This window comes from Lutra lutra, chromosome 17, assembly GCF_902655055.1.
Source record: "Lutra lutra chromosome 17, mLutLut1.2, whole genome shotgun sequence".
NCBI lineage: Eukaryota > Metazoa > Chordata > Mammalia > Carnivora > Mustelidae > Lutra > Lutra lutra.
In genome coordinates, this window is record NC_062294.1 from 51003410 (window position 1) to 51017798 (window position 14389).

The 14389-nt window shown below is 46.8% G+C and overlaps 1 protein-coding gene across 1 annotated transcript in view; it reads left to right on the plus strand.

Annotated features, from left to right (window-relative positions):
• SAE1 (SUMO1 activating enzyme subunit 1) overlaps window positions 1-14389 on the plus strand; it is an 83095-nt gene that overhangs the window by 27347 nt on the left and 41359 nt on the right. The window contains exon 6 of the mRNA XM_047711280.1: window positions 11594-11699. Within this exon, the coding sequence (XP_047567236.1) occupies window positions 11594-11699 (106 nt within the window). The remainder of the gene's footprint in view (window positions 1-11593; window positions 11700-14389) is intronic.

Here is a 14389-nt window from a genome sequence, read left to right on the forward strand (position 1 = left end):
ACATTGTTAGTCAGCTGTTTCACTTGGACAATTCAGGCCTGGATTCCAACCCCGAGCCCTTAAGGTTGTGAGGCATTCAGCGCATTCCTGATGACAATCCCTGGGATTCCAAACCTTGTCTTTGTGCGGCCTCACTAAGAGCACTGTGGAAGGACGGGTGTGAGCTGGGCTTGGGCTCCGGCTTCGCCACCTCATAATAACAGGCCTCGTCCATTTTGGCAGAGACTGCTCTGGGATTTTGAAGTTTTCTTCCAACTCAGAAATTCCTTGATTGAGATTATGCCCCTTCGCCTGAATTGTACAGAATAAGTAGTTGGGTTATGCTCAAAGTGCAGGATGGGGGTGGGGAGGCAACCACTTCCTGTTTCCTGTGAAAGGCTTCTGGTTAGGGTTCCCTCCCCGCCCCCCCCTTTCCTTAGGTTCAACCAAATGTTGTATAGCCACTTTTGCTTCAAGGTACACATTGTGCTCCTAAATTAGAAACGTTAAAAAACAAAGAGGAAAAATAGAGCTTGTGGTTTTCACACCGCTTAGGAGGATACTGGGCCTTTCTAGCACATGTGTCATCATGATAAATACAAGAGTGGGAAAATGCATAGCCCAGAGGTAGGTGCTCAGTAGTTGGCTTCCTGTGGTGCCCAGGAAAAGTTACGAGACAGATTTCATCAGAATCAGGTCTTGGGCATAAGTTTAATAGAGACATCAGTACAAAGTGGGTAAAGGAGAGGGCAGTAGTTCTGTGATAAGGAAATGTCCAGAAAGGTTTCTCAGAGGAAGAATCGTCAGAGTTGGCACGTGAAGGCAGGTCTGCCGAGCACCGAAGCCAGGACTGGCATTTAGTCACAGGAAGTGGGATCAGCTGAAAGGCAGACATTGGAACAGAATGACTCTGGCTTCCTTTACCCCCAAAGCAGCCAGCTCTTTCTGTATCTTTGAAATGCAAGATGCCTACTATGTGCGAGGCATTCTATCCTGTTGTCTCCTCTTATAGCTGCTGCGGAAGCTAAGAGAAGTTCCTTGACTTGCCTGAGCTCCCACGGCCGTGTAAGGCGGAGTGGATGGGGAGGACATAGATGGTCGAAGCCACAGGCTTGCCCTGCCGCCTAAAGTGTGAATTCCCTTAGAGTTTCTAGGATAATTTGAAGTTTTATGGGGATGATGAGATAAAATATGTGAAGATTGGGACCTTTCTGGAAAAGCCTTTAGGGTACAAGGCCACCCTCGTGCTCCCTTGCTGCTGCTCTGTTTCTTTACTGTTAAGGGCTGCCAGACGCGAGTAGATGCCCGGGAGTGGTTACTTTCCATCACGGCTCTTTAAAAATTAAACACAACATAGGATTTGTTCGTGACATGCTAAGAAATACAGATTTAATTTTACCTCTGTTTCTGAAATAGTAAGGGACTAATTTGGGCACCGTTAATACTCCTGTCATGAATCAGTTGTGAAATTCCACGGTTGAGGAGTGATTCATTATTTTGATCCCCTTTTCGGAGCAGTTTGTGGACGACTCATCTCTCATCCCCATGCTGAAGGGAACATTCCAGGGACTGACCGCTCTCATTCTTCACCTTGGTTCGTGATGCTGAGGGAACCTGTCAGTGTTTCCCTGTCAGAGTCTAGGCTCTGGAAGGGCTGGGCACTTTTGTTCACTGCTGTGCTCCTGGTGCAGTCCCCGGCACAGTCCCCGGGAGATGTTTGGTCACTATGTTGTGGCTGCTCCTGCCACATCATAGGACAGCTTTGGAGATCACTGTCATTTTAAAAAAGAATTACTGAGTTGACTTTCTTTGTGATCAACCAAGTGGGTTAATTAACCGCCTGGCACATTAGTGGTTGTGGTTTACGTTACCTGAGCTGGGCTGAGAGAACAGAATTCTGAAGAGGACAAGGGACTTGGCCGGGAATATTAAGAAGTAGGTCATTGGGTTCCCTAGACCAGGACCTTTAGGCCAGAGGTGTTCGAAGACCTGCTGATTGTCAGAATCACTTGGTTTGGGGTCGGGGACAGGAGAGTCAGGGTGCATATTGCACAGTTGGGTAGAGTGCCGACAGCAGGTTTTCCAGGTAGGACAGGTGTTGGGGGGAGGCTGGTGGTGGTGGGGGTTTGGCATTTTAGGCTTGAGGCAAGAGGTCTCTCCCAGCATCAGAGCACAATCCGGTATATTTTTTATTGTGATATTTGATACCCTCAGATAATATGACATCAGTACAAATTAAAGATTTTTTTTTTCATTTGAGAGAGAGGGTGAACATGAGAGGGGAGGTCAGAGGGAGAAGCAGACTCCCCATGGAGCTGGGAGCCCGATGCAGGACTCGATTTCAGAACTCCGGGATCATGACCTGAGCCGAAGGCAGTCTCTTAACCAACAGAGCCACCCAGGTGTCCCATCACATCAGTACAAATTAGAGGACATAAGAAAACACTGTCTAACTTAAAAACCCAAATATTTCTAGTCCTTTTGGACCTATCTGTGCGTTCCTTCTCTGTCTTCTTCCCAAGGCAGGTACATTTGTGGGAATTTTTTAAAGTACGGAGGTGGGGGCGGTGATGCCTGGGTGGCTTAGTTGGTTGAGCCTCTGACTCTTGATTTCAGTTCTGGTAATGATCTCAGGGTCGAGGGCTGTGGGATTCCATGCTCAGTGCAGAGTCTGCTTCTCTCCCTCTCCCTCTGTTCCTGCATGTGCTAGTGTGCTTTCTCTCAAAATAAATAGCACGTATCTGGAAGGTGCGGTTACAGCCCTGCTTGACATGGCTTTTTACCACGTTTGTTAATCTAAACAATGGAATGTGATGTAGGTGTAAATTGAGAATGATCTAGCTGACTACTGAGGGCCCGCTAACTAATTTAAAGCATAAAACTTTTTGGGGCCTGTGGGTGGCTCAGTGGGTTAAGCGTCTGCTTTCGGATCAGGTCATGATCTCGGTCTTGGGATTGAGCCCCGCATCGGGCTTCCTGCTCTTCAGGAAGTCTGCTTCTCCCTCTCCCACTCCTCCTGCTTGTGCTCCCTCTCTTGCTGTCGTTCCCTCTCTGTCCAGTAAACAAATAAAATCTTTTTTTTTTTTTTTAAGATTTTATTTATTCACTTGTCAGAGATCACAAGTAGGCAGAGAGGCAGGCAGAGAGAGAGGAGGAAGCAGGCTCCCTGCCGAGCAGAGAGCCCGATTCGGGGCTCGATCCCAGGACCCTCAGATCATGACCTGAGCCGAAGGCAGAGGCTTAACCCACTGAGCTACCCAGGCGCCTCAACAAATAAAATCTTTAAAAATATATATATAAACCTTTGCTAGCATGGTCAAGGTCCGCTGGCTGTCCCTCCCCGATATAAGTAACCTCTGTCCTCAGTTGTGGTTCTCATTCCCGCCCATTTCTTCTTTCTACTTATGTATTTCCAAGCAATATAGAATTGTTTGGTATGCTTTTTAACATCTTAAAAACCAGGTTTAATATATTTTTTTAAAGATTTTATTTATTTATTTGGCAGAGATCACAAGTAGGCAGAGAGGCAGGCGGAGTTGGGGGGGGAATGCAGGTTCCCTGCTAAGCAGAGAACCCCGAAACGGGGCTTGATCCCAGGACCCTGAGATCATGACCTGAGCCGAAGGCAGAGGCTTCACCCACTGAGCCACACAGGCGCCCCTCAGGTTTAATATTGTATATGTGCTGCCACCTGCTTTTTATTTTTTATTTTTTTAAAGATTTTATTTATTTATTTGACAGAGATCACAAGTAGGCAGAGAGAGGGGGGAAGCAGGCTCCCTGCCGAGCAGAGAGCCCAATGCGGGGCTTGATCCCAGGACCCCGAGATCACAGCCCGAGCTGAAGGCAGAGGCTCAACCCACTGAGCCACCCACATGCCCCGACCACCTGCTTTTTAAGAGCAGCATTATGTTTGTGAGGCCGTCTGTTTGTCTGCAGGTCTAGGGCTTTGCTCTCCATTGTGGTTAGCCACTGGCCACATATGGCTATTTAAATTAAAATTAACTAAAATAAAAAATTTTCTTCATTCTCCTAGCCACATTTCAAATGCTCACCAAGCATGTGTGGCTATTGGCATCTGTATTGTGAAGCACAAATACAGATTCAGGACATTGCCATCATCATCGTGAGTTCTCTAGGACAGCCCTGCAGGACACTATGTCTTTTTTTTTTTTTGCTGTATTGTGTGAAAGCATTATTGGTGTTTTGTTTTGTTTTTTTTTTTTTTTTTAAGATTTTATTTATTTATTTGACAGAGAGATCACAAGCAGGCAGAGAGGCAGGCAGAAAGAGGGGGGGAAGCAGGCTCCTTGCTGAGCAGAGAGCCTGATGTGGGGCTCGATCCCAGGACCCTGAGATCATGACCTGAGCCGAAGTCATAGGCTTAACCCACTGAGCCACCCAGGCGCCCCGAAAGCATTATTGTTTATCGAATCTCTTACTGATGGGCATGTGGGCATGTACGTTTTTTCTGTTACAAATGGTGTCACAGAGAGAAAGTGTGTGTGTGTGTGTGTGTGTGTGTGTGTGTGTGTGTGTGTAGATAATCTCTCTGGGTAAATGTGTGATTTCTCTGGGGTGTATACTTAGGAGGGAATTAGGGTATGTGCAGTTTCAACTTAACCAGACCTGCTAAATGACTCTTGAGTAGTTCTGTCAGGTCACAGTCCAGAATCAGCGTATGTGACGGTAACATTTGGTGACTTCAGGCTCTTCTGCCACTCTGCTGAGTGTGACTGACAGCTTTGTTTTGGGATTGCAGTTGTTGTTCTTTAGAATGCTTTTGAAAACTATAGACTCCTGTGATAGGTGTGGAAGTCCAACCTAGAAATCTGGTTTTCAAAGTTGTTTCAATTCTGATTCACATTTAGCTTTGCAGCCAGAGCTGTAGCCCTTGTTACAGATGTTCAGCTTTTTTTTTTCTTTAAAGATTTTATTTATTTATTTGATAGAGAGAGATCACAAGCAGGCAGAGAGGAAGGCAGAGAGAGAGGAAGGGAAGCAGGCTCCCTGCTGAGCAGAGAGCCCGACGCGGGACTCGATCCCAGGACCCTGAGATCATGACCCGAGCCGAAGGCAGCGGCCCAATCCACTGAGCCACCCAGGCACCCCAGATGTTCAGCTTTTTAAAAGTAAAGTGTGTGGGGCACCTGGGTAGCTCAGTGGGTTAAGCCTGTCTTTGGCTCAGGTCATGATCTCGGGATTGAGCCCCGCTTCGGGCTCTGCTCAGCAGGGAACCTGCTTCCCCCTCTCTCTCTGCCTGCTTCTCTGCCTACTTGTGATCTCTCTGTCAAATAAATAAATAAAATCTTCAAAAAAAAAAAAAGTGTGTTGGGACACCTGGGTGACTTAGTTGGTTGGGTGTCTGCCTTTGGCTCAGGTCATGATCCCCAGTCCTGGGATCAAGTCCCAAGTTGGGCTCCCTGCTCTGCGGGCAGCCTGCTTCTCCCTCTGTCCCTCTACCCTTGTGCTTGTGCTCTCTGTCTCTCTCTCTTTTTCTGAAATAAAATCTTAAAAAAAAAAAAAAAATGTGTTTACAGTCCCAAATGTGGAAAACACAGAACAAGTTGAGAAAATGTGAGCCCTGCTGCCCAATAATGACTGTCGTGTTCCTTTCAGTGTTCTTTCTACTCATTCACATATGTGATGAAGTTGAAGTTTTAATGAACATCCATTAGCACACACGAGTCATACATAGTGATCTAATATATGTTATGTAAACAAGTACCATCTTCTGCTTTCTTCGCGCAACGTATTTCCCCATAAGCCTGGGATCAGATAGTCCACTTTGGAGGCTGTGGCTTTAAGAGGCTGTGTCGGTTCTCTTGCTGCCTTGCTTCAGTCCATCAAACCAGCTCATGTTGCAGTGAGGGTTTTGCACTTGTCCACTGTTCTGAGTGGCTCAGCACAGCCCTGCAATTTGACGGCTCTCAGACTGGGTGGGAGAATTCATCTTTTATATTTACTGTCGGGCTTTTTGGCAAATGAAAAGCAGATTGGACCCTATCAGCTCACGGATACTTACTGACATTCTGTTCTGTGCAGTGCTGCGTCTTCCATGGTGGTCCCTGCCTCAGGAAGCTGATACCCGTCTGGGAAGAGGTGTAAGAGGGCTTGTTATTAGTCTTAACTAGACTATCAGATTGAAATCCTTAAGGCTCAGAATTGCCAGGAACGGAAATGGATAGTGGAGGGAAGTCAGTCAGGCATTATACCCAGAGCGATCCGTGAGCTGAGGGCGGGGAGAGCGGGGAGGGCTGAGTGAGGTGCACAAGTGACCTGTTTTAGTGTGTTCCTTGTGGTGGTTGCGGCTGCCTGGCAGATACTGCTGGGGGCTTTTCGTGAAGACCCTTCATTTTCTGTGGATGCTGTTAGACATATTTTTCTTGTTATAAATCCAGTGTCCGCGAGGTGGATAAGACGGGCACCACCACCTGCATTTGTTGTACTATAGATTAGAGGACATCGTTTTTGGTTTTTTATTTAGTTATTTTTTAAGTTATCTCTACATCCCACATGGGACTCAAACTCATGATCCCTAGATCAGTATCGCATGCTCCACCAACTGAGCCACCCAGGCACCCAGATGCGGATAGGCTTTCTTTAGGTAGTTGGAACCAGAAAAATGGGACATTAATTGGAGGCAGGGTGCAGTAGCACAAGAAGCATTGAACAGCCACTGTGACTCAAGAAGGATAAAGACCAGGCCAGCTGGGGAGACTTGGAGACGGTCAGAATTTAGCTTTTCTCTAAAGAGCCCTTCAGGTCATCAATGTGTCTCTGTTTCTAGCTTTCAAATTCCTAGTTCCCAGGAGAAAGAATCTGGTTGGTGTGGCCTGAGCCATGTGCCCCCCTCTGGCTTTGTCATCTGTAGCTGGAGGGCTGATACGTATTTCAGATAAGGTTTACTGGGGTCCTCCTCCCCAAATTTCAGAAAACTTCCCTAAAGGTTGCCTGCCAGAGACAGGCCTAAGAGAGGTAAATTCATTTGTCTGAGTTCACAAGTTACTGGCAAAATTTCGAGGAGTTCTGCCCTTTGACTTGGGGAGGAAAGAGGGCCTCTGTCCTTGGTCCTAGCGCTCTACAAGGTCCCACTCTGGTGTCCTTGCAGCCATTCCTTCCCCTAGTAGAGTGAGGATTCCATGGAATTAAAGAGATGTGTCCACCTGGGCCCATCTCCCCCTCCACCCCACCTCTCCAGTTCTGGACCACATTGTGGATGCTTGGGACCCCTGGAATCTCCTGCCCAGACAACCCCAGGCTTACGTGGGCTTCTTCCCTCATCTTCCTCCAGAGTGCAAACCTTAGCAACAATGTCCATGTGCCTAGGGCCGAGAAGTAGTTGTAGTGGGGGAAGGGCGGCCTGCGAGGCTGCACTCCCATGCAGAGCCTCTTGAGCTGTGAGAGCCAGAGGTGGGAGGAGAATGGGAAAGAGGACCACTTTTTTTTTTAATCTTTTTTTTTTTTTTTTTTTTAAGATTTTATTTATTTATTTGACAGACCGAGATCACAAGTAGGCAGAGGGGCAGGCAGAGAGAGAGAGGGAAGCAGGCTCCCTGCTGAGCAGAAAGCCCGATGTGGGGCTCGATCCCAGGACCCTGGGATCATGACCTGAGCCGAAGGCAGAGGCTTTAACCCATTGAACCACCCAGGCGCCCCGAGGACCACCTTTTGCAGTGCACCCATTCTGGCACAGAACTCCCAAGGAGGGTGAGAATTCCAAATTTGATCCTAGTCTTCCAGGGAGTAATGAAGAAAATATATTTGTTAAGGCAAGAGAATATAATACACTTTATTTTTTAATAGCCTGTTTGTATGATTTATACTTAAATATGTAGAAGTGGTATATGGGTTTCCGTTTGTACTTTCGCCCCAAGCCCTGAAAGTTTAGAGGTGGGCCTTCGTAGGACTGAGACCATGAAACAGAACTTTTTTCCTCATTTCTCATAGCATCGTGACCTAACAAATCAGTGGATTCTTAGCCAGGTGAACTACAAAAATTCTGAATTAAAATCTTGGTAGTTTATGAAACCTCATGAGAGTTTATTTTGTTATTGTGATGGCATTCCCAGACCATACTGCTGATGGCTTGAATCTGTGTTGTGAGACTTCTTAAGAAGGGTCGAGCAGTCTGTATCAGGCAGTAAATGTCACTCAGGGGCTGTTTGACTTGACTTTTGAGGTCAGACAGACTCATTGACCAAAAAGTTTGAGGACAGTACAAACATTTCGTATACCAATTCTTACAGTGGATTTAAATCCCAAAGGAGTGATTATGGGGATGTAGAAAACCATCTTAAAAACCATATGACTGTTTCATCTTCACTAGGTATTTGAGCTTTCATCTGTCAGTTCCATTTTGGTCGTTAGCAAGCAGCGTCAACTGCCTGGGAGCGGATAGGTCTTGGTTCACTTAGCATCCTAATTATACTGTCGTCTCTTTTCTTTCTTAAATATCTGGGGCGTTTGTTGGGGGAGTGCGGTGGGTGTGTGGTATGTATATGTGGTGAAAGAAGGAGGGAGAAAAAGAGACCCATACCTCAGGAAGTTTGAAATTATTTATACATACTCACATACCATCTCTTTTTTTTTTTTTTTTTAAGATTTTTTCAGAGAAAAAAAATTTTTTTTTTCAGAGAGAGACAGTACAAGCATGAGTGGGGGGAGGAGCAGAGCAGGAGGGAGGAGCAGGGAACCTGATCATGACCTGAGCTAAAGGCAGACACTTAACTGACTGAGCCACCCAGGTGCCCCCATCTTTTTTGTTTGTTTATTTAAGATTTTATTTATTTATTAGAGAGAGTGTGAGGAGTGCATGTGTGGGGGACGGCACAGAGGGAAAAGGAGAGAGAGAATCCCAAGCAGATCCCTGCTGAACAGGGAACCTGACTGGGCTCAAACCCAAGACACTGGGATTGTCATGACTTGAGCCAAAGGCAGACGCTTAACTGACTGAGCCACCCAGGCGTCCCACACGTAACCATCTTAAACTACGTTCAAGTAGTTAGTGCTGAGAACCTTTTTTTTTTTTTTTCCTGAACCATCTGAGAATAAGGTGTCAAAGCCATGCTCCTTGCATCACTCCCAAATATTTCAGTCTGTATTTTCTCAAACAAGGCATTTTCTGTAGTCACAAACCAAACTTCAAAATCAAAATTCAAATGGATACATCACTACCATCTAACCCTGAGACCCCATTCCGATTTTATCGGTTGTCCAATCATGGCCTAAATGGCAGAAGGATTCAGTTCTGGATCATGTGTGCATCTAGATTTTCATGATGCTTTTGAAGATTACAAGCCACTTATTTTGTAATTTGTTCCTTAGTCTGGGTTCGTCTGATGTTCCGTCACGATTCGATTCCAGCTTCACACCTTTGGCAAAAATACCACAGCAGGGTTGCTCCTCATCCCATCCTGTGGTCTGGTTCTGGTTTCCATACGCTGCTTTACTGGCGTTGGTAATTTTGGTCATTTGAGTAGAATTATGCCTGCCAGATTTCTCCTTTGAAAACAATTCCTCTGGGGTGCCTGGGTGGCTCAGTGGGTTAAAGCCTCTGCCTTTGGCTCAGGTCAGTTGCAGGGTCCTGGGATCGAGCCCTGAGTCAGGCTCTCTGCTCAGCGGGGAGCCTGCTTCCTCCTCTCTGCCTGCCTGCCTCTCTGCCTTCTTGTGATCTGTCAAATAAATAAATGAAATTAAAAAAAAAAGAAAGAAAGAAAGAAAGAAAACAATTCCTCTTTTCCCTGTAATTTCCCCTCCAATAATTTTTGGAGAGGTATTTTGAAAATATGTAAATAACCTCATTATTCATCAGACTTTATCAATTAGCCGATTTTTTTTTTAAAGTTTTTATTTATTTGACAGAGAGAGATCACAAGTGGGCAGAGAGGCAAGCAGAGAGAGGGAGAGGAGGAAGCAGGCTCCCTGCAGAGCAGAGAGCCCGATGATGTGGGACTCGATCCCAGGACCCCGAGATCATGACCTGAGCTGAAGGCAGAGGCTCAACCCACTGAGCCACCCAGGTGCCCCATCAATTAGCCGATTTTAGATCAACGACTAAAGGATTCTAGTTCATTTGAAGTGTTATAATCTTACTGTTTATTTTTTTTCCCTAAAGTGTTCCAATTTGACCAGTGGGAGCTCCTTTATGTTGTTTGGCTCCTATTTACTCGGGACACACCCCCATCATTCTGTGCACACTTTGTTTCAGGCTCAGTAAGATGTTTTGGGCTCCTGTCATACTCTTCCTGTTTTGGGCTCCTGTCATACTCTTCCTGCCTTAGCCGTGAAATCAGCCGTTTCTCCAAAGAGAAATGTTTCTCGGTGGGGGGTTAGAATCCAAGATCTGGGGGTTAGGCGTGCTGACTATTCTCAGGGCGTCATTGCTTTGATGCTTTGTCCATGGACGTGGCTCCTCAGTATTTGTACGCACGTACGCACAGGCTTGTGTCTGCATTTACTTCCGTGTCTGTATATGTTGAAAATGAGTTCATACTAATATCCCCACCCACAGGCTTTATTCTGGTTTTTTCCCTTTCCGCAATTCTAATTCTCTTATCTGACAGTGAGAAACCTAGGTTCTCTGTATCTTCACTTGTTGCAGAAGTCCTTGGTGGGAGTACGTCTCCCAGTCTACCACTACTCCCCTACCCCCGCAGGATGCCACCCTTCCTACCCAGCTCTGCTCTGTCCCCCGCAGCAGGTCACCCAGCACCTCTACACACTCTTCCCTGCCCTTCCTAAGTGCCAGTGGATGGTTTCTGGACTGAACGATTCAGGAAAGGAAAAGGAAAGTCACTTTCTTACTCATATTTAATTATATTTTAAAATAGAGATACGGGATGGCATTTTTTGAGATAATTTCATTTAGCTTTATTTTTTTATTTTTTAAAGATTTTATTTATTTATTTGACAGAGATCACAAGTAGGCAGAGAGGCAGGCAGAGAGAGAGGAAGGGAAGCAGGCTCCCTGCTGAGCAGAGAGCCCGATGCGGGACTTGATCCCAGGACCCTGAGATCATGACCTGAGCCAAAGGCAGCGGCCCAACCCACTGAGCCACCCAGGCACCCTCATTTAGCTTTAATAGGTTACAGCCATGCTTCCTTTCACTACAGGGCTTTTACAAATGCCTTCTCCAGCCCCGCAGCCTGGAGATTTTGTCTCCTAACCCTTGCTTATGTTTCTTGCTGTTATTTATTGCTATTGTTATTCTCAAACCATTCTTTTGATGAGACACATCTAATGTTTTTTTTTGGCTGTGACATAGAATGTTTTATTGACTGTCTGTAGACACACAGTCTTGTTCACTTGTGCAAAAATTTCTGTGGTGTGAGCACAGCCAGAGTTAAAGCCAGAGTGGAACTGGGTCTTTAGCTTTGCTCTGACTCCTTCCAGTGCAGGGAGTGTATGTCACTCGTCGCTGTGTCCCCAGCGCCCAGAGGCGCACACAGTAAGTGCTCAGTTAACATTTATTGGATTTGCGTGGTCCTCAGCTGCTATTAATGAACAGTAAGCCTTAAATAATGACATTGCTCCTAGATGGTGAGGAGCTACTGCTTTGCGATTTAAAGCCAACACTTTTCTCTCTAAGCAATTTTGCCTTTTTCTCAACAGAAGGTGGTCTTCTGCTCTGTCAAGGACGCGCTGGAAGTGGACTGGAGCAGCGATAAGGCGAAGGCAGCTCTGAAGCGCACAACTTCGGATTACTTTCTACTTCAAGGTGAGGAGCCTGAGCAGAGCGTCCCAGTGGGCGCTTTGTGCTTTGCTTTCCGGAACTGCGGCTGCAGAGTCCAGGGCTCTTTTGATGTTTGCCCCAGTCTAGTTCTTCACGAACCGGCTCTCCGTGACCACTTGAGAACATCCCGATGGCTGGGCTGGAGATGCAGCCCCTTGTTGAGCTCTGCGTAAGCCTCACCCGTTCTCAGGAGACTGGGGTAGAGATGTTGCTTTTATATGTCAAATTTGCAAAGCACCTTTGGTGGCATTTGGATAGTCTTCAGCCTTCCTTTCTTCAGGGCTGGGTCTCTGCGGACTCCAGGAACACCTCCTGCCCCAAGTCAGGACAGATGGTGGCTGTGTGTGGTAGCGAACACAGTTCCTCCCTCCGCAGGCACTATGTATATCGGTTCAGAGGAAAATATGTAAAACTACATAAAACTTCCTTAATAAACTGAAAAATCAGATGAGGCTAATTAGCTAGGAATGAAGCCTTCCTCCTGTAATTAGTGGTGTTAGCCAGGTTGGGTTGGGGGAGTTGGGAGAAACTAGTTTAGAGCACTTAATATCCGTTTGTCTAGAAATCATCCAGGGTGGGGAGTTAGGGAGGGCATCCAGTGTGTTAGGCAGGAAAGAGTCTTAGGAATGAGTGTGCTACGACTCAGAAAATACTCCTTTGGATGAGAACAGGGTCGCAAGGCAGTGCTGTCTATAGTCCAGCCTGAGCCTGGGGCATGGGCCTTTGGGAGAAGCTGATCACTCCACCTGACACATCGAGAGCCCTCAGTAAACAGTAGCCGTTAATTTGCGGTTTGGGGGCTTATAACTCACGTGGTTCTTATTGCTGCTTGTACTGGTATTCGAATTTACCAGAATCTGGTGATTCTCAACCGAAGGTGGTTTTGCTTGCTGGGGGCATGAGCAGTGTTGAGGCATTTTTGATTGTTCAGGCTGTGGGCAGGTGGGGTGGGGAGAGGTCAGGCATGTTGCTGAATATCCATGGCACGGGACAGCCCCTGTGGCAAAGAGTTATCTGGCCCACAATGTCACAGTGTCAGTAGTGCCAAGGGCAAGACATCTGTTCTAACCCTCTGCAGTTTCTAGAGTATTTTCTCCTCTGAGCTCATCAACACAGCGCCCTTGTGAGGTAGATAGGGTGGGTGGGAATTCTCCCCAGTTTGGTTCCTTGAGGTGAGGAAACAGAGACCAGGAGAGGCTCAGTGTTTTACCAGAGAGAACACAGGTTGGCCACAGCAAAGGAGCTGGGCCCTGAACCGCTCAGGTCTTTGAAGCCCAAGGCGGTGTGAGACACCTGGACGCAGCAGCCTACCTCCATCGTAAGTGCTCTCTGGGTGTTGGCTTATGGAATCCTCTCTACAGCCATGTGGAGTAGCTGCTGTTCCCCCATTTACAGGTGTTTTAAAAGACACAGACGGGGGTGCCTGGGTGGTTCAGTTGGTTGAGCATCTGCCTTTGGCTCAGGTCATGATCTCAGGGTCCTGGGATAGAGTCCCATATTGGGATCCCTACTTGGCGGCGAGTCTGCTTCTCCCTCTCCCTCTGCCACTCCCCCTGCTTGTTCTCTCTCTCTCTCTCTCCCTCTGTCAAATAAGTAAATAAAATCTTAATTAAAAAAAAAAAAAGATCGGGGCGCCTGGGTGGCTCAGTGGGTTAGGCCACTGCCTTCGGCTCAGGTCATGATCTCAGGGTCCTGGGATCGAGTCCCGCATCGGGCTCTCTGCTCGGCAGGGAGCCTGCTTCCTTCTCTCTCTCTGCCTGCCTCTCTGTCTACTTGTGATCTCTGTCTGTCAAATAAATAAATAAAATCTTTAAAAAAAAAAAAAAAAAAGACAAGGACACCTGGGTGGCTCAGTCGGTTAAGCATTTGCCTTCTGCTCAGGTCATGATCCCGGGTCCTGGGATTGAGTCCCACATCCGGCTTCCTGCTCAGCAGGAAGTCTGGTTTTTCCTCTGCCTGGTCTTCCTCTTGCTTGTGCTCTCTCACTCTTTCTCTCTCAATCTAATAAATAAATAAAATCTTAAAAAAAAAGGCAGGGGCACCTGGGTGGCTCAGTGAGTTAAAGGTCATGATCTCAGGGTCCTGGGATTGAGCCCCGCATCGGGCTCTCTGCTCTGCGGGGAGCTTGCTTCCCTTCCTCTCTCTGCCTGCCTCTCTGCCTACTTGTGATCTCTGTCTGTCAAATAAATAAATAAAAAAGATCTATTTAAAAAAAAAAAAAGGACTGATTAAGACCCAGGCCTGTGGCCATCCCTGCCCTCAGGAGCCCAAGACTGAGGTGGGAGGCAGCAGTATGGGGGAAAGTAATTTACATCAGGCCGCTGCTGGCCAGCACCGGCAGAAGTTACAGGGGCAGGGGATGTAGAGAGGTCCTGAGCAAGAAGCAGTAGCTTTGTTACTGACCCAAATGGCCGACTTGGTACATGGTTGTTCAGAACAGGAGCTTTCGAATCAAAACATCTGGTTTTTCAGTCCTGCTTCTGTCATTTTTTTTTCTTTTTTTTTTTTTTTTTTTTTTTAGATGGGTGATGTTGAGCCACAGAGTTAAATTCCCTGAAGCTCACTCATACTCCCCTCTGTCACAGTGTTAATAGCACTTGCCTTAAGGGGGTTTTTGTAAGGCTTGGACAGTATGCATACTCTCTCAGCACAGAGCAGGGAAGTCCTAGAGACCT